Here is a 27,436-nt window from a genome sequence, read left to right as displayed (position 1 = left end):
ACAGTGTCGGCTATGACGTCGAGTCAAGAAAGAGGAGGAGTTATGGTTCAGCAGCCCCCTTTATAGGAGCCTCCTGGGCTATGATTGGCTACAGAGTCCTCAGAGGGGCTGCTGGGAGTTGTAGTTGAGAAAAGTTTTTTCTTTGAATACAGTAAAACTGAAAGTTCTAATTTTTCTGCTATGGGCATTAATAAAGAAAGATTAATGCAAGATACTCGCCTCCTGTCTTCATATAACTAATATTTTCCGTCACAAGCTAGGAAAATCTCGATTTATATCCTGTATTATACTCCAGAGCTGTACTCACTATTCTGCTGGTGAGGTCACTGTGTACATACATTACATTACTTATCCTGTACTGATCCTGAGTTATATCCTGTATTATACTCCAGAGCTGTACTCACTATTCTGCTGGTGGGGTCACTGTGTACATACATTACATTACTTATCCTGTACTGATCCTGAGTTATATCCTGTATTATACTCCAGAGCTGTACTCACTATACTGCACTCTCTTGCCTATGTTTTCTTACTGTATTGTGGATTCTGCTGGTTGTTATTGAGCCGCTCAGGATGATCTTAAAATGGCGAAATAATTAAGCAAGATATTCCGTAACAAATGATAAACATGGCGTAAATCGATTGGACAATTATGGCCGTAACATCCTTCACTATGATCATCACGGACATTACAGTCGGGCATTTTCCACATTATAAAACTAATTGAGAAACATGAAATATTCATCTACTGCAATGTTCCCCCAAGCTGTGGTTACTGTGTTTCTATAAAACTACAACTCCCAGCATGCTCTGACAGCCGAAGGCTGTCAGGGCATGCTGGGAGTAGTAGTTTTATAGAAGCTTAATAACAATATGTTGAAAGAACACTGCAGTAGATGAATATTTAATCCCATACAGACATGCTTGCAGAACCACATTCTGTCCACTAGGGGCAGTGTTTATGTATTTTTTACTCCTGGCTGGAAAGCAACTTGTTGCAAAATACCAACCCTCACCACAATGGAGACCAAACAGAATTATGCTCGTCCTCTTAAGGTTTTATTTATACAAGGTTGGTAGACAAAAAAAAAAATCACAAACACCCAAATTTTTACAAGAGCTTAGTCAGAATGCATCGACCCACTCAGGGGTTTCTTTCGAAGACTTTTGAGAAAGGTCCATGCCTGGGTTCATACGTGGTAATTGCACTCTGATGCCAATGAGTGATCCTTTTTGGATGCCGGATTGACCATTGAAGTCGCCATTTATAGCCATGGACACCAACTGGACCTATTGGATGCCATGTTGGTAAGGAGAAATTTAAACAAACAAAATGTGTCCTTTTTTAGGAAAAATTTGAGACCTTCTTCAGCTGGATCCTTTCTCTCACCTTATTGGTGGCTCATTGGGTGAGGCAGACGGTCCACCAGAGAACTGGGTATATACAAATTTTTGGCAACACATTTCTCAATATCTGATAATGGATGAGGGAACATAGATGGGGTGGGGGACTGGTTGGACATGTGAATTGGGTCAGAGGGAAATGTCCTGGGAAATGTGTTGGAACTCACTCAAGATTTCCACTAAAGAGCTAGTCTTCTAATGGAAACAGGGACTTCTGTTAATGGGAACAATGTTCCTGCTGTAGAAAAAGTGCAGGGAACGTCTATGGGTCCCTCCAGGACTAGGACGCTGCATTGGGTGCTGGAAACCAAGTGGAGCGCTCAACTAGCCACTTTATAGGTTCTAGTGCAATGAACTGTACTGGTGGAGGAAGCTTAGCTACTACCTTTGGGAGCAGTCGTGATCCAGCCCAAATTATCCAACCATGCACAAACTTGTATTTAAAAATCTGCCAACATTTTAGAAAAATTTACCAAAATTTTTATGAAAATGTTATGAAATATTTTATGAAAATTTGCTGACGATTACTCTATAAGAAAGATTGAAAAATTGAATTAGAAGTCAATGTAGTATCTGTCCCAGAACAATGCTATGCCACCACTGAGAAAGCTAAGGGGTGGTGGTACTTGGGACAGAACTACTCCTCCACCAAGGAGAGTTCCTTCCCACTCCAATATAGACATTTATAGAAAGGATGTTCCCCTGATGCCCCATACCCCTCCATTTAATTTTTCTCAAACAATATATGGAGAAACAGCTGTTCCACAGACCATTGGAGTCAGTACAGATGTGTCCACTCTTACCTTTAAGCAACTTTGCTTGCTCCAGTTTCTCACAATACAAAACATTCCAGAAAAAAAAACTAACATTTGACAAGCTGCAATTCCCATTACAGCCACCAGAGGCAACATATAGACACATGTCATATAAACAACTCCCGACAGAGTACGGCAAATTGGTGTCTTTTAAAGCTGGTCATCACACGTGTTGGGAAGGGCACATCTGTATGTTAGGAGATAACGCCACCAGCTTTGTAATAAAGTAACTCACCGACTTTTCTCTGGTATCCTCGGCGCATCCATGGAGTAAATCACCACGTTGTCCGGATGAAGCCGTAGAAAATATTTCCCAGTTCTCTGCAAGAAAACAGCCATTTCCACCCTGCAGCTCGGACTGTTGCTCCTCAGCCATGGGGTGACCACTGTAGGACTCTGACCGCCCGGTGATGGGAAGAACAGGAAGTTCCCTAGAATCAGAGATGAGGAGAGATGGGTTATCCAAAAATCATTTCTTTCTGATGAGATTATTATTATTTTTTACATATAATGATTCCAGGGCTGGGATGAGGGATGGGTAGAAGTGGGAGTCACCTAGGGAACAGATGTCCAAACTGTTATGGAGAAGACTACACACAGGGTCATCCTGTCCATCACCAAGATGTTTGGTTCTATTCCCATCATGTTAGGTTTACAGGTCAAACCTATCCATAGGACTGATATATGTTGGTATAAATGTATTCTCTGCAGTATATGTTTACAACATGAGAACCCATGGAAGAAGTATATGACCATACCGGGGAACACCCCAGTGCCTTCAGTTGGAGACATAGATTTGGTAATCTTTCTGCATACCATTAATGGAAGGCTGAAATACTAAGGGCTATCTAGCATGTCAAAGAGGTTTTCTGGAATCTTATGATTCATGGCCTATTCACAGGCACCCCCCGCTGATCAGCTGTTCAGTGCCCCACATTATGCAGTGTATGAGTCCGAAAGTCCTGCACCGTATATTGTATAGTTGTGGCGCTGGGTAACTGCAGCTCAACTCCCCTTGAAGTGAATAAGAGCTGAGTTGCAGTTTCCCAGCACTACCACTATACAATAAATGGCGCAGGGCTTCTGTCCCTGTTTTCTACATAGTATGGGGCGCCAAACAGCTGATCAGTGGGGTTGCAAGGTGTCAGCACCCCAGCGATCAGCAACTCATAACCTATTATGGGGTTATACCATCACTCATTAAATCCTAAACATTTTTTTTTTTAATTGATGGTTTAGACTACTTTCACACTGCCGTTGCGCCCCATCAAGAACGACCGTCAAACTCTCTCTTTTTTTGGCGGGGGGGGGGGGGAGGGGGGAGTTTGACGACAGTATCTTGACGGGGAGCAATGGGCAAAAGCAGGTCCTGATGGACCCCATTATAATCAGCTAATTTTTAGCAGTTGTAGTGGGAGAAAAAGACGGCACAAGCAGTATCTTTTCTTCCGCTACTCTCCCCGGCGTCCCCCATGGCCATGTGACGGTAGAACGGTAGTGTGAAAGTAGCCTTACCAAAGTTCGTCCCTCCATCACCCTACTATTAGAATATGCAGTGCAAGGTACTGCAGGTCTGTTATATTCAAGTAAACTTGCACTGCTGCAACAAAATGGCCACGTAGGCATGACATTCAAACCACTGATCGGTGGGGGTTTCCTTGCAGTTGGCCCCCCAACAGCCTAACATTGACGGTCTATCCTGAGCATAGGCCATCAGTTCTAACAGGATGGCTACCCCATTTAAATCCATATTTAACCAATTTTAACCATTTATATCTACATTGCTACCTTATAAAACATAAATACAAGCAAAAGCATGAATACTTATTGTACGTTTGTTAGGGTCACCTCAAAGTTTTGTGTTTTAAATTGGAGAGGTCATCCAGACCATACATTTTTATTTCGAGTTTTTGTCCCAAGTTTGCAGAGACCCTTCAATAACCAGTACTGGATGGGCGTCCATATTTTATAGGGTTTGATTGCCGCAATGAACTTCTCTCAGGTAGTTTGGTTGTGTATTGCAGCCATACAATGACAGTATCCATAGGATCCTTATGTATCAAGACAACCGAACTACCTCAGACTATTGATGTAATAAAATCAAGGTACGTACGGGAAAATAATACTCAAGAGCAGCATTCACAATTCTGCTGGAAACTGTTAACAAGCTGAGAGACATATTCTTAATAGCTCCGATGATATCCTCTGATGCTGCATTGCATTTCAGATTAAAGTACTTAGAGTAAAAGAGAAGACTTTTTAAAAGGCGACAATGAGCCTCGTATTAATAACTGGGACTGCAGCAGAATTATGAATATAGCTGTGGATGAGAATGTCCTTTATGAATAAACTGCAACAAGGTGTCCAAAGATGAGTCTACGAGTTAAGTGGTGATTCTCATCAGACATAATTTATGGCCGGTGGATACGACCCCTCTGTGCTGACTGCTCAGTCTACAGGGAGTGTAATGCCGGCCATATATTCTAAGGCCTCCGTGTCGAATGTGAAGAGATTGGGCTCACAAATCTTCCCCGTATTTAAAGCCTGCTCAGTCAGGTGGATAATATAACTATCTTACTGCAAATTACGTTGTAAGTGAGCTGCTAATCCTAGCCGAAAATGCAGGATTCTAGTGGTATGAGCATGTGGACCGTGTCCTGTGAAAATATACCTGGAGATTTATAAGAGGGGCAGGACGGATGTGATCGGAAGAATCTCTTGACTTCAATATCTTTTTGCTTAAAGGAAACTGTCACCTGTTTTATGGCGGCCGAACTGTGGGCAGAATAAAGCAGGTGCAGAGCAGGGACCTGGAACACTATTGTTTAGTTTAACAAAGTTGGCATTGGGGAGATTCCCGGTCGCCTTTGTCAACCCCACCAGCCCTGAGTGACTATTTTTGTATAAGGAGACAAACATCATTCAGGGTTGGAGGGCTGGACAGCAGCCACCAGGAGTTGCCCCAATGTCCAAATACTCAGGTCCTGGCCATTCTTTAGAACTATTATATCACTGGCTGAGCCGGGACAACATTGCTTCTCCCCACCCCCTGGCCACGGGGACCCCTGCAATCTCCAGGCTGGCACTGCGGCTTTACGGTTATGGAAGCTTGGGGCTTCCGTGATCGTGACGTCATGCCAAGCCCCCGCCATTCATGTCTTTGGTAGGGGGTGTGAGGTCAGGTACACTAGTATAGAAACCTTTCTTTTACCTGTATGACTTGCCATGACTAAGAACTCCTAGCAAGTTTGAAACGCGTCGGCATTCATTTTAGCATACCCATGGGGTTTTTGTTTTTTTCTTTTTGTTCCATGTTTTTAACCATGTGAAGTAAAAGCTAAATTTTACCTATTTTTTTGTGAGCTGGACCCTTCTCCTTCACTCCCTTTGATCTGCATCTTCCGGGATACGGCCCGTGCTGTCCGTGCTTCAAACGTCACGTGCAAAAAACCGCATGAAAACCGCATGACAACCGCACATCCATCTACTGATGCCCTCAGCAAGTAGTGAGCTGAACAACCTTTTTTCCTTTTTTTTGTATATACCAGGAGTTTCCCCAATGACCAAATACTCAGATCCTGGCAACTCTTTAGAACTATTATATCACTGGTTGAGCCGGGACAACATTGCTTCTCCCCACCCCCTGGCCACGGGGACCCCCTGCAATCTCCAGGCTGGCGCTGCGGCTTTACGGTCATGGAAGCCTGGGGCTTCCGTGATCGTGACGTCATGCCAAGCCCACGCCGCTCATGTCTTTGGTAGGGGGAGTGACGGCTAGTACACAACCGTTATGCCTCCTCCCATAGACATGAATGTAGGGGGCGTGGAGGCTGTGTTTGCCAGTCATCCGGTGCACAGAGCGAACTCCATGCAGTGCCGGATGACTGGCGAACACAGCCTCCACGCCTGTGGTGCCGTGGCAGAGATCGTGGGGTCCCCAGTGGCCAGACCTCTGTGATCAGACATGTTGCACACTATCCTTTGGATAGGGGATAACATGTCTAGCAGCGGAGTACCTCTTTAAGGCTATCACACTACAGAATTCTGGTGCAGCAGTCTCCTATTGTCTTCAATGGGTGTAAGAACCCGAAGGGTTAATCTGCACTGAGGACTTTCGTTATTCTGGTTCACCTGCTTAACTCCCTATTTAAACCCTCAGTATTCATCCAGGTGTCACCTGCGAAAGAGCTCATACTCCTAGCTAGTGTTTGTACTGTATCTTAGGCACATTTGACGCATTGGCTCCGTTCTCTGACTCCTCTCCTGTTTCTGCGATTCTGCTTTTCTGTAATCTCTTGGTACTGACTCGGCTTGTGGACTGTGACCTATTGTGTATGTATGTTTAGTTATTATTTCTGTTAGTGTGTGTTTCCTTACAGTGTCCCGACCTCTGTCTGTTTTATAGTTTATTTCGTTGAAGTTTGACTCCCACTTATTCAGGTTGTAGACCCGTCGCCTAGAGTCGGTACACAAGTAGGGAGGGCAAGTGGGAGCATGTGACTTTAGGGCTTCACTCTTCCCTGTCCATACATGACATTTTCACAGGCCCACATACCTGCATGTGCCGTGCTCCTGCTATGTAAGCTATGTCTGCTTTGGTAGAGCAAATGCAGGCTTTGACTCAGCTGATTCAGGATTTAGCTGAAAGATTTCAGCATTGGAAGTCGTCTCTGTCTCAGTCAGCTTCAGTTCAGACCTTGACTCAGAGACCGCAAGATCGGGAGCAGTTATTCCAGAGTTTATTAGCTAGAATCCAGGCTGAACAGACAAAAAATGGGGAATCTGTAGAGCGCTACTGCTAGCAAGGAAGGAACTCTGGACGCCACAGATGCACAGGACAGTTTATTGGAATAAAAGATTTCGGACAACGTGTTTCGGCACTGGCACGCGCCTTCCTCAGGTCCACAAATAATTACTGGAGTGGAAACAAAGTAGATGTGTCCTGAAGTATTTCCTGTGTTTTGGTGGCATACAGTTTCCCGTGGAGCTGCAAGTTAGTCTCCTTCTGTGAAAGTTGCAAGTTATACTTTTGTCTGAGACCTTACTCTTCTGGCACTGAGGCCCAGAGAGTTGGAATTATTATGTCTCTTCTGCAAGAGGGTCCCCAGGAATGGGTATGTTCTTGCATGCTGAACCAGACTGTGCTGCATATGCTGAATCTCAGCTGCATACTTTAAAACAGGGTCGTAGACCCGTTGAGGAGTATTGTGTGGACTTTAGAAAGTGGTGTGTGGCTTCTCGGTGGAACACCCCAGCTTTGGTTTGTCAGTTTAGACTAGGATTATTCAACACCTTAAAAAACATGCTGCTGACTTACCCCTCTTCTGACACCCTTGACCAAGTCGGGTGTCCGTTTAGATAGACGTCTACGTGAGCACAAACGGGAGTATTCATCTCCCTCTAATCCTCCTCTTTTGCTTGACTCTTTCCCTGACTGTAATAACCAACTTGTGCCTGAGGTGAAACCTAAATTTTGGCAACAGTCACTATTCTTTTGATATCAGAGTTTACAGAAATGCCTGGAAGGACCAGATAGTTTCCCCCAAGCATCAGTTCTATTCAAATGCATGTAATCAGCGACTTGTCTTTAGAGCGAGAGTTCAGTAGTGCGGTTAAAAAAATTGTAAGCTGGAATACATTTTTGGATTTTCAGTCTAGGACTTAGTGAATGGAGCCAAACTAGTTGGAATGTGAAGTAATTGATAAGACTTCAGGACTATTGTTTCAATGCAAACCAGGATTTATTTGGAAGGAAACCAAAGTAAAATTTGATGTCAGCCTAAAACCTAAAGTCAGGATATGTAAATAATACTGAGCTATTGCTTAAGGAAGCACCAATTCAGTCCTGTTTGCCTCTTGAATATGTAGCTTTATGTTAAAACCAAATTTGGGAATAAGTAAAGGTCTAAATTATGTATTTGGAGCATTTCTTAGATTTGAGTCATGAGTCTTATGCACAGAAAACTTATCCAAAAAATAAAAAGTCTGACATTTGTAAAAAAGTAGACATTCCTAGTAATATCCACAGAAATATACTTTGTTACCGTATATCTCTAATATACTGTGTGGAGTAGACCCCAAAATGAATTTAAACCCCAAAATGAATTTAAACTAAGCCCAATATTCTGTTCAGACCCAGACAAGTCCCCAAAAATTGAATAATATATATCCAAATCATTACAATACACCTTACTCCGACCAGATGGAGATACATCACACAAGCTTTTGCAGTATCTACTAAAAAACAGGAATTCAATGCATCTCAATCTACCCAAAACCAGTAAAGACAAAAGTCTAAATTCTGCAAGCAGGAAGCGAGTCTCTGTGCTGTTCGCTTTGTACTGAATGAGCCATTTCTGTTGTCTATAAACATAATTTTGTACAGCTGGCATTGGCTTTGAACCAGGGAAACTGAATTTTCACATCAAATGTGGTGCTAAAACTACAGCGCAGTCAATTTCCTCCACTCCTGCTTCGTCTGCCCATTCATGTGGGCAGAATATCAATAGGAACAAGTCTTAGATTAGTAGCAGCGATATCTGTGCAACTGGAGCAGAGAGATAATGGTGCAAAAAACCACATTATATTTTTCAATTATGTCCAAGCTTCTGAAGAGGCTTCAATGCTGAAAAGATTCTAACTGGCTTTAAATACCAATAGCATATTGTCTATAGACCCCAAGTATCAGCGTGTCATTATCCTGCACCCCAAGTGTCAGTGTCATTATCCCCCAAGTGTTATCATCCAATACCCCAAGTGTCATTATATTGTACCCCAAGTGTTATCATCCTGTACCCCAAGTGTTATCATCCTGTACCACAAGTGTCATTATCCTGTACCCCAAGTGTTATCATCCTGTACCACAAGTGTCATTATCCTGTACCCCAAGTGTTATCATCCTGTACCCCAAGTGTTATCATCCTGTACCCCAAGTGTTATCATCCTGTACCACAAGTGTCATTATCCTGTACCCCAAGTGTTATTATCCTGTACCCCAAGTGTTATCATCCTGTACCCCAAGTGTTATCATCCTGTACCCCAAGTGTCATTATATTGTACCCCAAGTGTTATCCTGTACCCCAAGTGTTATCATCCTGTACCCCAAGTGTTATCATCCTGTACAACAAGTGTCATTATCCTGTACCCCAAGTGTTATTATCCTGTACCCCAAGTGTTATCATCCTGTACCCCAAGTGTAATTATCCTTTACCCCAAGTGTAATTATCCTGTACCCCAAGTGTTCTCATCCTGTACCCCAAGTGTCATTATCCTGTACCCCAAGTGTTATCATCTTGTACCCCAAGTGTCATTATCCTGTACCACAAGTGTTATCATCCTGTACCCCAAGTGTCATTATCCTGTACCCCAAGTGTCTTTATTTTGTATCCCAAGTGTCATTATCATGTACCCCAAGTGTTATTACCCTCAACCCCAAGTGTCATTATCCTGTACCTCAAGTGTCATTATCCTTTACCCCAAGTGTCATTATCCTGTACCCCAACTGTTATTATCCTGTACCGAAGTGTCATTATCCTGTACCCCAAGTGTTATCATCCTGTACCCCCAAGTTCCATCATCCTGTACCCCAACTGTTTTTATCCTGTACCCAAAGTGTTATTATCCTGTACCCCAAGTGTCATTATCCTGTACCCCAAGTGTTATTATCCTGAACCCCAAGTGTTATCATCCTGTACCCCAAGTGTTATTATCCTCTACCAAGTGTCATTATCCTGTACCCCAAGAGTCATTATCCTGTACCTCAAGTGTTATCATCCTGTACCCCAAGAGTCATTATCCTGTATCCCAAGTGTTATTATCCTGTACCCCAAGTGACATTATCTTGTACCCCAAGTGTCATTATCCTGTACCCCAAGAGTCATTATCCTGTATCCCAAGTGTTATTATCCTGTACCCCAAGTGTCATTATCCTGTACCCCAAGTGTCATTATCCTTTACCCCAAGTGTTATTATCCTGTACCCCAAGTGTTATCCTGTACCCCAAGTGTCATCATTCTGTATCCCAAGTGTCATCATCCTGTACCCCAAGTGTTATCATCCTGTAACCCAAGTGTCATCATCCTGTACCCCAAGTGTCATCATCCTGTATCCCAAGTGTCATCATCCTGTACCCCAAGTGTCATTATCCTTTACCCCAAGTGTCTTTATCCTGTACTCCAAGTGTTTTTATCCTGTACCCCGAGTGTTATCATCCTCTACCCCAAGTGTCATTATCCTGTTCCCCAAGTGTTATTATCCTGTACCCCAAGTGTTATCATCATGTACCCCAAGTGCCATTATCCTTTACCCCAAGTGTTATTCTGTACCCCAAGTGTTATCATCCTGTACCCCTTGTGTTATTATACTGTACCCCAAGTGTCATTATCCTGTACCCCAAGTGTTATCATCCTGTACCACAAGTGTTATTCTGTACCCCAAGTGTTATCATCCTGTACCCCAAGTGTCATTACCCTGTACCCCAAGTGTTATCATCCTGTACCCCCAGTGTCATTATCCTGTACCTCAAGTGTCACTATCCTGTACCCCAAGTGTTATCATCTTGTGCCATTATCCTGTACCCCAAATATTATTGTACTGTAGCCCAAGTGTCATTATCCTGTACCCCAAGTGTTATTATCCTGCACCCCAAGTGTTATCATCCTGTACCCCATATGTCATTATCCTGTACCCTAATCGTCATTATCCTGTACCCCATGTGTTATCATCCTGTACCCCAAGTGTCATCATCCTGCACCCCAAGTGTTATCATCCTGTACCCCATATGTCATTATCCTGTACCCTAATCGTCATTATCCTGTACCCCATGTGTTATCATCCTGTACCCCAAGTGTTATTATCCTGTACCCTAATTGTCATTATCCTGTACCCTAATTGTCATTATCCTGTACCCCAAGTGTTATTATCCTGTACCCCAAGTGTCATTATCCTGTTCCCCAAGTGTCATTATCCTGTACCCCAAGATTTAGTCTGTCATTTTCCTGTCACCTTCTTTGTGTTATTGATCTTGGACCCCAAGTTCCAGAACTCCCTGAATTACGGACTGTATATTGCTGTTCAATGACCTTTAGATCTCCAATAAGGTTATTGCAGCAATAAAACTCTGTCCAGTCCGGAACCAACCATGAGATTCTCCGCAGTCTAGAATTATAACATAACTTTTCTATTACTTCTGCTTTCAGATGTTTTCTACATTCTTGTCAGGAGCTTCAGTTATGAACTTCACTTCATTTCGCAGGCAATGCGCTGAATTCTATTCTGGATGATGTTGTTTTTGTTGTCTACATTGACTAAGAAGGGAAAAGGCTAGAGAATTGTCTTTGAGGAGCTTTGTCATATTCCCCTCGGAGATCAGTCAGACCCTCTCTTAATGTGTTTTTGTGCCTCTTCAAGACGGGCAAGGTTCACTGTGTGTACATGGTGTGACAGCGTCGTCTCTCTTCCCGTCTCTCAGTCCTGAGCCATCAGAGGACGGAGACGAAATAAACTTTTTCACTTTGTTGCCTTTAATGATTTTCACTTCTGGACTTTTCGGTTGTTTCCCCATAGGGATGCAGATGATGACCGAGGAGGGGAATTATCTAGTAGAGAAATAATGGTTATAAAACAGATGAATGGAAGAAGAGGAGGGCACCGTGTCAGGGATGTAAGGACAGAGAGGGTGCTGGAACCAGAAGAAGACGATGTGTCTTATATTAAAGAATCATTTTTGGCTGCCGGGATTGTGATCATCTGCAGTGATGGAGCCATTATGTGTGACACCAAGAGACCCGTCATAACAACGCTCAAAACAAGGACATGCTGATCCTGCCTTGATGGACATGTTCATCCCAAATCTTTAGACTGGGTTCTGTAACTTCCTACCATAATTTCCATTATATGCAATAGAAAGTGTCCCGGAGCAATTCTTCAAGTCCAAAGACCACGAAGAGCTAATTTAACTCATTAGAAGCCATGAACATGAAAACATTTTGCCGGAAGCCCCAGTTTTATTCTTTTATAGACCCCAGGAATGTGGGACTGCTTTCTCATGATTTCGTAACAACCTTTCTGGTCTGTCGGGCGGCACCTCACTTTTCTTGTCAAGGTTGATCATACACACAACTCCCCATGAAGGTGGCAACACTGGTGAATCTAGCTATAGAAAATGCACATCATGTATCCATCCAGCTAGGCAAACTAGAAGAATGGCGAAATCACAAAAAAAAATTCCGTTCTGATATTTATTAAATATTCACAAACATGGTTAATATAAGTTCAAGACATAGAGTTAGTAAATACACATTGGCCCTCATTTACTAAAGTCCAACCAACTCTTTTTCTCGGTTATTGCGCCTAAATTTTAGTCGCAACGTCTGTGTGATTATTTATGCTACCAAATTATAGTCGCACAACCAACACTTTGGAAAACACTAGGAGTGGGTTTTTTTCACTCTGAAATGGGCGTGTTTTATGCAAAATGGGCATTTTACAGACAAAAACCAAAAAATACTCGGAGTACTTCCAAAATCACTCGAGAAAAAGTGTGAGTTTGCCGCACACAATAACCGACAGCCAAGAGGCCGAGTGAAATTCCAAAAATTGAGCGATTTCTAACAAGGGACTGTTTATCATTGTGTTTTGTGTGTTTTATACCTGCGCACCAGCCCTAATCTCTATATTCCTGACCTAGTCTAGGGACACTAAGGAGGTTCCGGTGTAGGCCCAGGTCACAAGGACAGGGAACCTATAGAATTTAGGCACGCTATTTAGACCAGGGCAAGAGCAGGTCCTGATACCTGTCCCCTATTCTTGTGGCTGTTCTATAGAAATATCAACGTAAATTGTGTATTTACTAACTCTATGTCTTGAATTTAAATTAACCATGTTTGTGAATATTTAATAAGGGAGAGGTATAAGCAATAGAAAGAGGGAAGTGCTCATGGGTGTATAGAGTAAGGTATAAGCAGTAGAGAGAGGGAAGTGCTCATGGGTGTATAGGGAAAGGTATAAGCAGTAGAGAGAGGGAAGTGCTCATGGGTGTATAGGGAGAGGTATTAGCAGTAGAGAGAAGTGTTCATGCCGCTGTACAGAACACTGGTGAGACCTCATTGGAGTATTGTGCGCGGTACTGGAGTCCGTATCTCCAGAAGGATATAGATACTCTAGAGAGAGTTCAGAGAAGATACTAAACTAGTACATGGATTGCAGGATAAAACTTGCCAGGAAAGGTTAAAGGACCTTAAATTGTATATAAGAAAGAAGAGACAGAGGGGATATGATAGAGACTTTTATATACATAAAGGGAATCAACACGGTAAAGGAGGAGAGGAGATTTATGTAGAAGAAAAACTACTGTGGTGGCCCAGTACGGGAGATGTTGCCCCGTACCCTTGCTGTCCTGTCAGGCAGCCTTCTTCAGTGTCCCCAGGGCCCCTTGCACCTGTTTCCCCCCTGTATATATGTGTTCTGCAGTGTATTGTATTATAAAATGTGTTGTATGTTTAAGAGTTATGTCATGTGATTGTTACCCAGGAGGTACCAGTGACCAGGTGATCCCAAGAGTGACCTATGGGCTCCCTGCTAGTCTCCCCCATATAAGCCCTGGGTGGAGCTTCTCTCTCTTCTGCTGAGGTCCAGTGCAGTCGTCTAGTGTGTGTGTACAGAGTGTTGTAGCCTCAAAGTCCAGTCCTGCAGCCACCATCAATTCAAGTAAGATAAAGTCACAGCTTTATGAGTCAAGTCAAGTCAGTCCCTGTTATCTGTCAAGTCAGCGTGGTCTGCATTCAATAGTCCAGTCCTACTACAAGTCCCAGCAAGCCCTTAAGGTCTTCATCACTGGTCACCTCCTTGGGCCCTGACTGAACTGTATAGACTGTAACAAATGACTACCCTCAGTAAAGTTACCGTTGTCCGTAACTTGGCGTCAGAGTCTTTATTGCCCCTGTGCCTACCCAGGATCCAGTGGTATATCTCCGGGTGGTTATAGGCTAAACCACACCCTGGCATCACGAATACAAGGGATTAATGCCATCTGCCCCTAGGGTAACAACATCATCAGTCCTCATCACACCCCGCTACTACACTACCACAATTGGACATAGTTTTAAATTAGAGGGGCAAAGGTTGCTGCAGTAATATCAGGAAGTATTACTTTTACTAAGAGAGTAGTGGATGCATGGAATAGCCTTCCTGCAGAAGTGGTCGCTGCAAATACAGTGAAGAAGTTTAAAGGGGTACTCCGGTGAAAACCTTTTTTCTTTTAAATCAACTGGTGGCAGAAAGATAAACCTATTTGTAAATTACTTCTATTAAAAAATCTTAATCCTTCCTGTACTTATTAGCTGCTGAATACTACAGAGGAAATTCTTATCTTTTTCTTTTTTTTTTTTTTTTTTTTTCAAATCTTTATTTTTTGATTTTGACAGCATATAAACACGTAACATCCCCAGGGTCCCAGGCGCAGCTGGGGCCATGAGGTAGAACAGTAGAGGATCATAAAGGTAGATCCTTCACGACATCAACATAGTAAAGGAAAGACAAAATTCCAATAAATGTACAACTGGGGTCAATCAAGATTTGTCGAAAAAGAAGAAAGAGAGAGGAAGGGAAAAAAAGAAAAAACAATCTAGTTAACATCTGGTACACCCAGTGAGACCGGCCAATATTTGGTATTGTATAGTGAAGGCGTCTGGGTGTGATATAAGTCCACCCCCTAACCCACAGGGGGGGGGGGGGGAGGAGGTGTGAACAGATGAAGGGGAAGTTGCGTAAGAGGAGAAGGGGGAAGGAGAAAGGGGGAGAGGAGAAGAACATAGAGACGAAGAGCAGGGGTGTGAGAAGGGAGAGAAAAAGAAGAAGAGAAGGAGAAGAGATAAAGGGGTCGATAAAGAAGGAGTAGAATGATGCTGAGGGGAAGGGCGGGTAGAGAATAGTGGAGTATAGTAAAGCAGGACAAGTAGAGTAGTCTAGAGTAGGGTAGGGCAGAATGGAGAAGGACTGAGTAGGTCAGAGCTGCGGACTCCCAGGGGATAGCCGGAACACAAGGAAGTATAATGGGGAGGTAAGGCCAAAGAAAAAAGCACCTAATCAGGAGATATAAGTGAGGGAGAAAAACAAAAGGGACCAGGAAAGAAGGAGTAGCCAGGTAGGATAGGGTGTGAGCCAAGATGTGACCGTAGGAAGACTAGGAGCCGACTGAAAATGGCCAGTAGCTCGAGGACTAGGTGTCAGACATTAAAGGAAAGAGAGAGGGTAAGAGGAAGGGACAGGAAGAAAGGGTAAGAGGGAGGGACAGGAAGAAAAATGCCAGTCATAGAAAGCTCGAATCTGCGGATTTGTAAGTGAGCCATGGCAGCCATGTTTGACGGTAAATGTCATATGATCTGGTGCTCCAACTGGAGAGCTCTTCCATCCTGCAGAGATGAGCTACCTTGAGCAGCCATTCCGCAGTGGTGGGCGGGTTCGGTTGCATCCAGTGAAGCGGAATAAGGCATTTCGCCACTGAAATCAAGTGAGCAAGTAGGGAGCGTTTGTGTAGGGAATGGTCTTTGCAGGGCAAACCTAAAATGACAAGTGATGGTGTCAGAGATACATCCCTGCCCAGAATAGCAGAGATGCGCCCCTCTACTTCCTGCCAGTATGATGTAATTTTGGAGCAGGACCACCAGATGTGGTAAAATGAGCCCGTCCCCATCCCGCACCTCCAACACTTCGCTGACGGGGCGAGGCCCCAGTGGTGAAGTAGTTCAGGAGTTTTGTACCATCGTGTAAGAAGTTTATAATGGTTCTCTTGCAGTTTGATACATCTGGAGAAACCATGAGAGTTGCGCAGGATGGTTGCCCTGTCCGAATCTGTGAGAGTCAGGCCCAATTCCCTCTCCCATGAGAGAAGGAATGTGGGCGTGTAGGAGGATCCCATATCTAGCAGGCGAGAGCGGTACGCCGAGAGCCTATGTTTCGAAGCATGTGCCGTGTGTACAAGGCGTTCGAGCCAGTTATGGTCACCAGCGATGTCGCATACCCTGAGAGCCTCCACGCAAGATTGCCTGATGAGATGCGTTTGGAGAAAGTTTAACCGAGAAGCGGGCAGCAACGATTGTATGTGTGCCGGCATGGGGGGGAGCCTATCGGTGCAAAGTTCAATGATAGGAATATCATTCAACTTATTCCATACTCCATCCGGGTGTGTGGTGTCGGGGTAATAGGCATACGGGACTAATGATGAGGGGGTGAACATAGGGAGCCTCCTTTTCCCGTTCTCCAACTGGGAGTGTTGTATATCGTACCTCATTTTCGTCACTAATGTGCCTTTCAGTATAGGGTTAGTGACGTCAGCTAGGCCGCGGTGGGTGGGGAGCCAAATATTCCGTAAAGCGAGAGAGCGAGGCGTACCCAGCTGGTCCCGCTCCAGGGAATGTCCCTGCAATAAGCTCGTTCCCGAGGCCAGTTCAACCCACCTTTGGAGATGGGTGGCCAGGTGTAACTGCTCAACATTAGGAATACCAATGCCTCCTTCGCCCTTCCTCCTTGACAGAAGTGAGTACGGAAGTCTAGGCCTCCGACCCGCCCATAAAAAATTAGTGAACAACCTCCTCCATTGGGACAAGTATGCCGCTGGTAATTTCAGTGGGACCATCCTCAAGACGTACACAATGGAAGGAACAATATACGTCTGGAGTAGGCTCCTCCTGCCAAGCCAAGACAAATACGGTAGTCTGTAACCGGCTAGTTGGGATTTTATTTTTGACAACAGAGGAGTGTAGTTTAAGTGGTATAGATCTGCCAAGGAGGGAGGTATGGCTATCCCAAGGTAAGTGATGCTTTTGGTGGGCCAGCGAAATTGTGAGGTCAGTTGTAATCTCCGAGCCTGCTTCAGCGGAACGGAAATATTAAGAATCTCCGATTTGGAGAAATTGACCTTGAAATTGGACAAAAGTCCATACTGTTCAATAGTGTGTAATATCTGAGGAAGTGCGTCAGTGGGATTGGAAACCAACAGGAGCAGGTCATCGGCAAAAGCGGCCGTAAGGTGGGTGTGTCCGTCAATGGTTAGTCCTTTTATGTTGTCGTCTTGTCTTAGTGCCTGCAGAAGCGTCTCCATGACAACGATATACAGGGAAGGCGACAAGGGGCAGCCTTGGCGGGTCCCATTCCTGATCGGGAAGGAGGGTGAAAGAGTGCCGTTAATTTTAATGCGGGCGCTGGGATTTTGGTAAAGGGACATGATGGCCGAAATAAAAGGCAAAGGGAAGCCGAACTTGCGCAGTGTCAGGGTCATATAGTCCCATGCAACCCTGTCAAATGCCTTCTCGGCATCGGTGCCGAGAAGGAGCAACGGGGTGCCAGTTGTCCGAGCATAATGGACCGCGTGCATGACCCGCAGAGCATTATGACGACCCTCCCTCCCCCTAACGAACCCCGTCTGGTCAGGGTTGATAATGTTTGGTAAAAGGCCGCTCATCCGTTGGGACAGTAATTTGGCCCAAATTTTGACGTCTAAGTTTAAGAGGGAAATTGGCCTATAGCTCGGGCACAGTGATGGGTCCTTTCCCTCTTTGGGCAGTACGGTGATGTGGGCACACAAAGCTTGAGGGGGGAGAGTGGAGCCAGATAACAGAGAGTTGCACCACTTTGTGAGGTGGGGTAAGAGGACATTCTGTAGCTTCTTGTAATAAAAGAGGCTCAGACCGTCCGGGCCAGGGCTCTTGCCCAATGGGAATGAGTTAAGCACCGAGGTCAGTTCTTCCTCAGTACAAGGTCTGAGTAATGTCTGCCCCTCCTCCAAGGTAATAGAAGGTAGGTTCAAGGATGACAAGAAGGTACATATGGATTGCTCCCTTGTGCCCTGGAGCGGCTCGTCTGGATTTAGGTTGTACAGGGATCGGTAGAAGGCTGTGAACGCCTCTGCAATATCCGGAGTGCTAGTACAAATGCAGCCCTTGCCGTCTACAATGGAAGGTATAAACGCTTTTTCTTTTCGCTTTTTAATCATTGCCGTCATGAGTCTACCCCCTTTGTCCCCATGTAGAAAAAGTTTCTGCTGAAATCTGACCACATTATCTGCATATTTCTTATTTAGAATATCCTTCAGCTTATCCCTGACCGAAATCAGCTCCCTATCATTGAAACGGGGGCCCTGAGTGTATTGCCGCCGCTCAAGTACTGTTATCTGCGATAGCAGGTCGGCAATTTGCTTGGAGCGTTCTTTCTTTCTCCTAGATCCCAAGGCTATCAGCAGCCCACGGACATAAGCCTTGTGGGCCTCCCAGACTATCGGCATGGAGACGTCTGGTGTCATGTTAATGGTGAAGTAAGAAGACAGTTGTGAGGAGAGGGAGTCAAGGTCGGGGTCGTGGGTCAGTAGTGACTCGTTAAGTCGCCATGTCCAGTCCTTCCGTGGTAAGTGCGTCAAGTCAATGTCTACATGAGCAGGTGAGTGATCCGATAAGGTCCGAGGACCAATGTCAGCGTCGACCACAGTCTGTAGTAAGCTGTCATGGCAGAATATATAGTCCAGTCGGTGGTGGGATTGATGAGTAGCGGAAAAAAAAGAGTATGACCTATCTCCTGGGTATAGTGTACGCCACACATCGACTAGGCCTAATTCATGTAATTTGTTTCGCAGAGTCCGAAGTGAGAGGGCTGGAATAGTGGATTTCCTAGTGGAGGAATCAAATGTGGGGTCTAGCGTCAGATTCAGGTCCGCCCCAAAGATAATGGGGCCCTCCGCAAAGGAACGTAGCTTCTCGAGGGTATCGAGGAGCCATGGGACCTGTCGTTTGTTAGGAACGTAGAGGCTCGCCAGGGTATACGCCACCCCCCCAATCTTACCTTTCAAGAACAAGGCTCTGCCGTCGCCGCTCTCGTACCTGGACTCAAAAACAAAGGTGACATCTCTGTGAAGTGCGATGGAGACTCCTTTGGACGAAGAGTTCGTGCTCCCACTATGAAACCAAAGTGAGAAATAATTAGAGGGAAGGGTCGGGATCCTACCACTCTTAAAGTGAGTTTCTTGCAAAAACAGTATAGAGACCCCGTCCCTCTTCAGTAATGAGAAGAGGCCGTGTCTCTTTCTCGGTGAGTTAAGCCCCTTCACATTATAGGTGAGAAACCTGAGGGGGGGCATCGTTAGACAGCCCACAAAGGGTGGGGGAGTGGGGGGGTAAGCAGGAAGATCAGATGGGGTAAAGAAAGGAGAGCAAGACTGAGGGAAGGGAAAGGCAGAGACCAGGGGAGAGAGTAGGGATAAGTGAAAGAAGAGCGGGCAGCCAAGGGGTCAGAGTGAAAGTAGAGTGGGAGGGGGGAGAGAAAGTATAGAGAAAAAAAAGAAAGTAGGGGGGGGGGGGGGTCCGCAGCCGAGTCAAGAGTAAAATGGAAACCAAGAAAAAGAGGCAAAGAGAAGGGCAGTGGAATAGACCAGATGAGAAAGGGTAGAAAGTAGAAAACTAATGTAAAGGGTGACACGGAAGAGCCAGTCACCACCGGAAAAGCAATGTCTCTCCAAGTAGGAAGAGAGAGAAGCAGGGGGGGGGAACGGAGGGTCTACCTGTACCGACAGCCCTCCTGTACCCTTAAGTAGGGGAAATTAGATCAAGTTTAGCGTGAACGTAAGGCACCAGCATAATAGGACACATGTGGCTGGGCAAACCACCTATCAATCGGCAAAAGTAAAGAAAAGTGAAATAAACAGAACATTTACAACAGGATTGAAAACACATGATTGCTCGCTCCGGGGGCCTGAGATTCCCACTACTACTCGGTCCGGCCGCAACCAAGGGCTAGCTCAAAATATAACCAATGTGGCTGTTAGGGGGGGGGGGGACTGGAGGGGAGGGAGTGGAGGGAAGGGGTGTCGGGGGGAAGTGCCCAGTAATGAGATGGCCTAAGGGTCAGGGAGGGAAGGGGGGGTTGTAGGTCAAAGGGCTTCCTATGCAGGATATAAAGGGGTCAATAACCCAGAGATGGATTCTTTTATGTATATATATATATACATACATACACACATATACGCATATATATATAATTTTTTTTTTTTTTTTTTTTTTTGTATGACTTCTTTTTGGATTCCCCGCCCTCCCTCCTCGCCCCCGGCCATCTAAGGGAAGGCGAGCCGGGAAGGCCTTTATATCACAGCAGGGATAGGGATAATTAAGGGGAAGCCTTATCTTAAAGAGTGTCACAATTATACTCATCGTTGTCAGCACAGGAGGGAATATTGTCTCACAGCAGGAAAACAGAGGCCAGCAGCAGTCCATGAAAGCTTGAGGAAGGGAGTATACATGAAAGTCCTCCGTATTCAGGTCGCTGCAAGTCTAGGTACTTGACCCTCCGTAGGGAGGGAAGGAGCTGCTCCTGGGTTGCAGATAAGTCCATCGAGGAGGAATGATGGATGGGGGAGGGGATGGGTGAGTAGATCCATGGGTCCTTAGGAGAGAAACCGGGAGGGGGGGGGAGGTAAAGTCGTGGGTGAAGTAGTCCAGTAGCATAGGACCCGTAGCCTCCACGGGACTGCGTAGGGTGAGGAAGCCAAAGGCCCATCAGTCTATTTTCAAGAAACAGAACTCGTAGGTTGCAGGGCCACGAACAGCAGGAGAAGTTCTCAGGAGGGACGCGAAGGGTGTCCCACGAGTAAGAGGACCGGAGCTAGCATCAATGGAGGGAACAGGTCAGTTAACATACGATGCAAACCACACTCAGGCAGGAGTAGGGTCTTCCCGGTTCTGCAGCTTTTGGGCAGCCCTCTTCTGTTGCTTCGGGGATTTGAGCTTCTCCACCTTGGACCAAGGGGTGATCTTGGGGGGCGCCGGCAGCAGGTGACCAAGCTGTACCGGCAGCCATGAAGGTATGTCCATAGGGGGTATATCCAGGAAGCGCCAGGCCCTCTCCAAGTCATCAGGGTCTCTTATGGCGAATCGCCGGCCGTCTTTTAAGATAGAGAGTCCGAACGGGTACAGCCATGAATAAGGTAAGCGCAACTCCCGTAGCTTCTGAAGTAGAGGATTGAGGACCCTGCGCTTAGCCAGGGTGGACGGGGCAACGTCCTGGAACAGGTTAATGGGAGTCCCTTCGAACTGTAGGGCATCAGCTTCCCTGTTAGCCTTGAGAATAGCCGCAGTATCCACAAAACTGAGGAGGCCGCAAATGATGTCTCTGGGCGGTTCTGCCGTCTGCGGTTTCGGCCGTATAGCCCTATGTACCCGTTCTATGACCACCTTCCCGGCCCGCTCCTCACCTAGAAGCGTGGAGAATATCTGCATGGTCACTCCCGGTAATGCTTCAGCCGCGTAAGTCTCGGGGACCCCTTTCAGCCTAATGTTCTTTCGCCGGCTCCGGTTCTCCTGATCTTCGAGGAGGAGGAAGGCTTTGTTCAGTTGCGATTCCTGGGCCTGCAAGTGATGTGCCGTAGCGTCGCAGAAGGTTACAGTCTCGGTAAGCACAGACTCCATCTGTTCAGTGCGGTGGCCAACCTGACGTACGTCTGCCTTAATTTCCGCCAACTCCTGTAGCACCGGAGTCAGGGCCGACTGCAGAGACTTGGTGATCGCTTGTTGTACTACCTTCCGTATAAAGGACCTTGTGAGAGAGAGCCTGGCGTCCTCTCCGCCCGAGTCCAAATGACTACCCGGTACGCTCTCCACCTCCGAGTCATCCTCTCTCTCTGCATCGCTTGTGGAAGCGGGAGCCGGCGCCATCTTGGCTTGGCGTGCCGGGCTATTAGACTGCTTCTTCTTCAAGAATTTAGCCATGTCCGCCTGATTTCTCTGCGGTTTAACGGAGCCAGGGGTATCCCCTACATGTGTCTTGTCCGATTTGCCCATTTTCAGTAGTCTGAGGTGCCGCTTAATAAGGGTACAGGTTCAAGCCGTGGAGAGCGACGCAGCTATGCGTCCATCCAGCTCAGCGGTCAGGCTCCGCCCCATTCTTATCTTTTTCTTGAGGCCTTGTGTGCCACATTTAAAAAAGGACTGTCAAGCAGGATTAAAGATGCCCTTGCAGCACGAGATCCTCCATCTTCTTTGTCTGAACTCATCCACTTGGCCACACGCATTGATGTGCGTTTTGCCAAAAGACAGGAGGAATTGCACTTTGAGAGGGAATCTGCCCACCTGACACCTGTGTCCCAACGTATACCTCTTCTGTCTCTTGCGCCTCTTGCCACTCAGGGTGGTAGGCAGGTCACGTGCAGCAAGGACATCCTTAATGTCATAATTAAGTCCCTTCTTAAAGGTGGCACAAAGAGCTTCATTGTTCCAGTTCAGCTCGGAGGCAAGGGTGCGGAACTGGACGGCATAGTCACCCACGGTAGAATTTCCTTGGGACAAGTTCAGCAAAGCAGTCTCTGCGGAGGTAACCCGGGCAGGTTCCTCGAAAACACTATGAAACTCCTGACAAAAATTCTGGGCGGATGCGGTGGCTGGATCAGCGCGGTCCCAAAGCGGCGTAGCCCAGGCCAGGGCCCTCCCGGAGAGTAGACTGAGGATGAAGGCTACCTTGGCTCGCTCAGACGGAAACTGGTCCGACAGTAGCTCGAGGTGAAGAGAGCACTGTGACAGGAACCCCCGGCAGTTTAGGATCTCTGTCGTATTTGTCTGGTAGGGACAAAGGGATTCTGGATCCAGTGGCAACTGCAGGCGGAGGTGATGCAGCAGGTGCAGACGGAGGAGCAGGCTGTTGCTGAGCAGGCAGGAGCTGTTGCATCATAGCGGTCAACTGGGCCAGCTGCTGACCTTGCTGGGCCACAATGGAGGTGAGGTCCGCTAGACTTGGCAGTGGAATATCAGCGGGATCCATGGCCGGATCTTACTGTCACGTACCGGCAGGATAGGTAGTGGATCCTCTTGACCAGAGAGGCGATGGCACGGGTTGTACTGGAGGACCGGTTCTAAGAAGTTACTGGTCTTCACCAGAGCCTGCCGCTAAGCGGGATGAACTTGCTGCGGTGGTAACTACCAGGTCGTATCCCCCAGTAACAACTCGACCTCACTGGCAGCTGATATAGCATGGTACACAGGGAGCAGGCAAGAGCGTAGTCGGACGTAGCAGAGGTCAGGGCAGGCAACAAGGGTTCACAGGTGAGTATACGGTAGCAACGGGTTCGGTAACTGGCTAGGCAACAATCACAGTAGGGAACGCTTTCTCAGAGGCACAAGGCACAAAGATCCGGCAAGGGCAGGAAGGGGCAGGTGCCTTTTATGGGAAGGACACAGTGGGAGGTAAGGAAACAGCACACCAATTACCGGTGCGCTGGCCCTTTAAATTTACTGAATCCAGCGCGCGCACCCTAGAGAGCGGAGCCGCGCGTGCCGGGATACAGGAGAGCAGAGCGCCGTGCGGGGAGCAGGTAAGGTGAACAGGGATGCGGCGCGTGAGCGGGGACCAGCCGCCACGCTAGCCGCGTCTCTGCCACAGTGGGACCCGCGCTCCCGGTCAGTGCATCTGGAATGGAGGGCTGAAGCAGCGGGCGCGCCGGTCCGGAGCTGATGACCGGAGCGCTCGCTGTGACACCGACAGTCATTGTCCCGGGCTTCTTCACACATGAAGGCGCAAGCGGATAAATGTAGAAGACCTCCTCCGTCCTTCTCTCCTGGTGACATGGTTTGGCTTTCATCCAAATACATCCGCTTCAAGATCCCCTGTTAAAAGCTCGGTCCCGCTACCTTGGTCCCTTCCAGATCCTACAAAAGATCAATCCTGTCTCTTACAAACTCCTTATACCTGCTACGTTACGTATTCCCAATTCCTTCCACGTCTCTCTCTCCTCATCCTATTGTTGTAAACCGGTTTTCTCAGAAGAATCCTCTCCCAATACCTGTCTCCGGCTCATCTGATGTCTACAAAGTTAAACAGATCCTTTTTTGGTCGACTGGGAGGGTTACGGTTCTGAGAAGAGATCTTGGGAACCTGAAGAGAATATCCTGGACCGTGACCTTCTCAGGAGTTTCCTCTCTCGTAAAAGGAGGGGAGACCAAAGGGGGGGGGTTACTGTTACGCTATGCGCTACGGACTCACACGCTGGCCGTGAGCGCATGGTCCCCTTACCTTCTGCTGCCAACAGGGCTGGGACTCGCATTGTGGGACGCACCCGAATGCGAGCCCCAGTCCGTCACTCTCCAGGTGTTTCCCCTGCCTCTGCTTCCGCCTCTCTGCTCCAGCGCGCATGTCTCCGTGCGCGCTCCAGAGCTTTAAGATTTAAAGGGCCAGTACGCTCATTAGTGTAACCACCTGTGTCTTGTTGATGAATTCCTCCACCCGCCTCAGTTCTCTGCCGGATCTTTGTTGCCTTGTGCATAGTGAAAGCGTTCCATAGTATTGCCTTGCCGTGTACCAGATCTCCTGCTCTTGTGACCTTGACCTTGCTTCTCTGCCGCCTGCCTACTGAACATCTGCTACGTCCCAACTACGCTACTGTGCCACCTGCCCTGACCTACTGCTATCCTGTCTATGAGTTGTCTCATCCCTTCTGTGCTTCGCATCTCCTCAGCCGCCTGTGTGGTCGAGCCGTGCCGGGGGTAGCGACCTGGGTGTCGCCTGCAGCTGCAAGCCCATCCTGCTTTGCGGCGGGCTCTGGTGAAGACCAGTGGCACCTTAGACTCCGCTCCCTGGCACGGTCCGAGTCATCTGCCACACAGGTCCAGCAGATCCACATACACCGGAGTTCCTGTCTTCAGAAACGTGAGTGTTACACATGTAAGATAGGGATAGGCATAAGGCAATTCTTCATATAAGATAGGGATAGGCATAAGGCTATCCTTCATGTAAAATAGGGATAGGCATAAGGCTATTCTTCATATAAGATAGCGGTAGGCATAAGGCTATCCTTCATGTAAGATAGGGATAGGCATAAGGCTATTCTTCATATAAGATAGGGATAGGCATAAGGCCATCCTTCATGTAAGATAGGGATAGGCATAAGGCTATTCTTCATATAAGATAGGGATAGGCATAAGGCTATCCTTCATATAAGATAGGGATAGGTATAAGGCTATCCTTCATGTAAGAAAGGGATAGGCATAAGGCTATTCTTCATATAAGATAGGGATAGGCATAAGGCTATTCTTCATATAAGATAGGGATAGGCATAAGGCTATCCTTCATGTAAGAAAGGGATAGGCATAAGGCTATTCTTCATATAAGATAGGGATAGGCATAAGGCTATTCTTCATATAAGATAGGGATAGGCATAAGGCTATCCTTCATGTAGGATAGGGATAGGCATAAGGCTATCCTTCATATAAGATAGGGATAGGCATAAGGCTATTCTTCATATAAGATAGGGATAGGGATAGGCATAAGGCTATCCTTCATATAAGATAGGGATAGGCATAAGGCTATTCTTCATATAAGATAGGGATAGGGATAGGCATAAGGCTATCCTTCATATAAGATAGGGATAGACATAAGACTATCCTTTTATTGGGCAGACTAGATGGGCCAAATGGTTCTTATCTGTGGATACACTCTATGTTTCTATCATTCGACCCCTCGACTGAGGAGACTCATTCCAGTTTGGATTTGGTTCCATTTTAATGGCTGTCGAAAAATTGCATATTATGGTTTCTGGCCTGGAAGAAGTTCAAAATCCGGAAATGCAGTCTGGAGTGCTGAGGGGGGTGTTTGCAGCCTTATCCAATCATAGCTCAACTCACACTGAACTGCTCTGGGCCGTGTGTAGCAGAGTGAGGGAGGAAGTTCTCCCCTGTATGGCTTCAGATGATGTAACGTGAATATTACCCAGTCTGTGAATATTACTGAGCAGAAAATACAGAGCAATATCAAGGTAGATATCAAAATTAATTAAAATAAAGGCAGGGGGGGGGGGGGTGAACTGGGAGGATTATAAAATTGAACAAGATCATGACAGGGACTCTTTAAAGCACTGACTATGAAGTATGGACTGGGAGGGACACAAATCACTGAAGACCATGGAAAGACCGGGTTACCAAACCATGCGACCACATGGCTAGAAACTAGGAGACACTGCATTTTAATACACTGGTTATGGTTTATGATGGCAATAGTTTAAAGCTGGTCATAGCTGGTGGCCAAATGTAAACTCTTCTGGCACTGTCTAGTCTCCCCAAGAACAAAGGCATTGGGTTGTGGAAATCCAATACGTTGGATCCTTGTCTGCTGTGGGGAGGCCCACGTACCCATAAATGGCCACCTGGACCTGATAAAATCACTGAGTACAGTTCACACAAGAAACATAGAATGTGCCAGCAGATAAGAACCATTTGGCCCATTTAGTCTGCCCAATATTCTGTATACTATCAATAGTCCATACACATACCTAATAGGCAATACACATGACTAATTCTCCGTGCGGCCATTCCTTTGTGTGAACATAGCCTAAAGGTGACCCCCAGGTCCTCAGAAAGATAGGTTAACAAAACACAAAGGTCAAAATGGGTTAAAAGGGTACTCCGCCCCTGGACATCTTATCCCCTATCCAAAGGACAGGGGATAAGATGTCTGATAGCGGGGGTCCCACTGATGGGGGCCCCCGTGTTCTCCCTGCTGCACCCAGCATTCGCTTAGAGCATCAGGTGCAGTGATGGAGGCTCGTGAAGTCACGGCCACGCCCCCTCCCATAGACTTGCATTGAGGGGGTGTGGCTGTGATGTCATGACCGGGGCGTGGCTGTATCATCAGGAGCCTCTGCCCCACATCGCCAGTCATCCAGCAAGGAGCGAAGTTCACTCCGTGCATCGGATGTCTGGGGTGCCGCAGCAGAGATCGCGGGGGTCCCCAGCGGTGGTACCCCCATGATCAGACATCTTAACTCCTATCCTTTGGATAGGGGATAAGATGTCTAGGGGCGGAGTACCCCTTTAAGGGGTCTTAATGATTATTTTTAGATTTTCGCCACGTTGCCTTTATCCTCTGATTGCGCTTTTGATGTATTCTCCAGCAGAATTTGATTATTAGCCGTTCTCTTGCCAGAACACATTGCGGATTTTGTCTGAAAATCCTTTCCCATTTATCCCCTAATGTGAATCTTTATATCTGCATAACTTAATAGCGGTTAAACATTCCTTCACGCCATTAGGCAATGAGATTCCGCTCAACAACCATCTCACTGTGGATCAATAAGGAAGAAGAGTTTATTTACTGTAGTGAGACAACCGGGGCAAATCTCCCGAAAAGATTTACGGTGTTTAGATTTGGCACCTGTGGGGTTGGCTACGCAACTATGAAATAAAGGAAACAAACCAGATATA

At 46.5% G+C, this 27,436-nt stretch overlaps 1 protein-coding gene across 1 annotated transcript in view; it reads right to left on the bottom strand.

The window, feature by feature from the left end:
- The window catches only part of ALK (ALK receptor tyrosine kinase), a 1,017,868-nt gene that overhangs the window by 533,716 nt on the left and 456,716 nt on the right, over positions 1-27,436 (bottom strand). Inside the window, exon 4 of the mRNA XM_056568555.1 lies at positions 2,455-2,650. Coding sequence (XP_056424530.1) covers positions 2,455-2,650 — 196 coding nt within the window. The remainder of the gene's footprint in view (positions 1-2,454; positions 2,651-27,436) is intronic.

Source organism: Hyla sarda, chromosome 3 (assembly GCF_029499605.1).
Source record: "Hyla sarda isolate aHylSar1 chromosome 3, aHylSar1.hap1, whole genome shotgun sequence".
NCBI lineage: Eukaryota > Metazoa > Chordata > Amphibia > Anura > Hylidae > Hyla > Hyla sarda.
The sequence above is the reverse complement of the archived record's forward strand: the minus strand, read 5'-3'. Positions and strand labels throughout refer to the sequence as shown.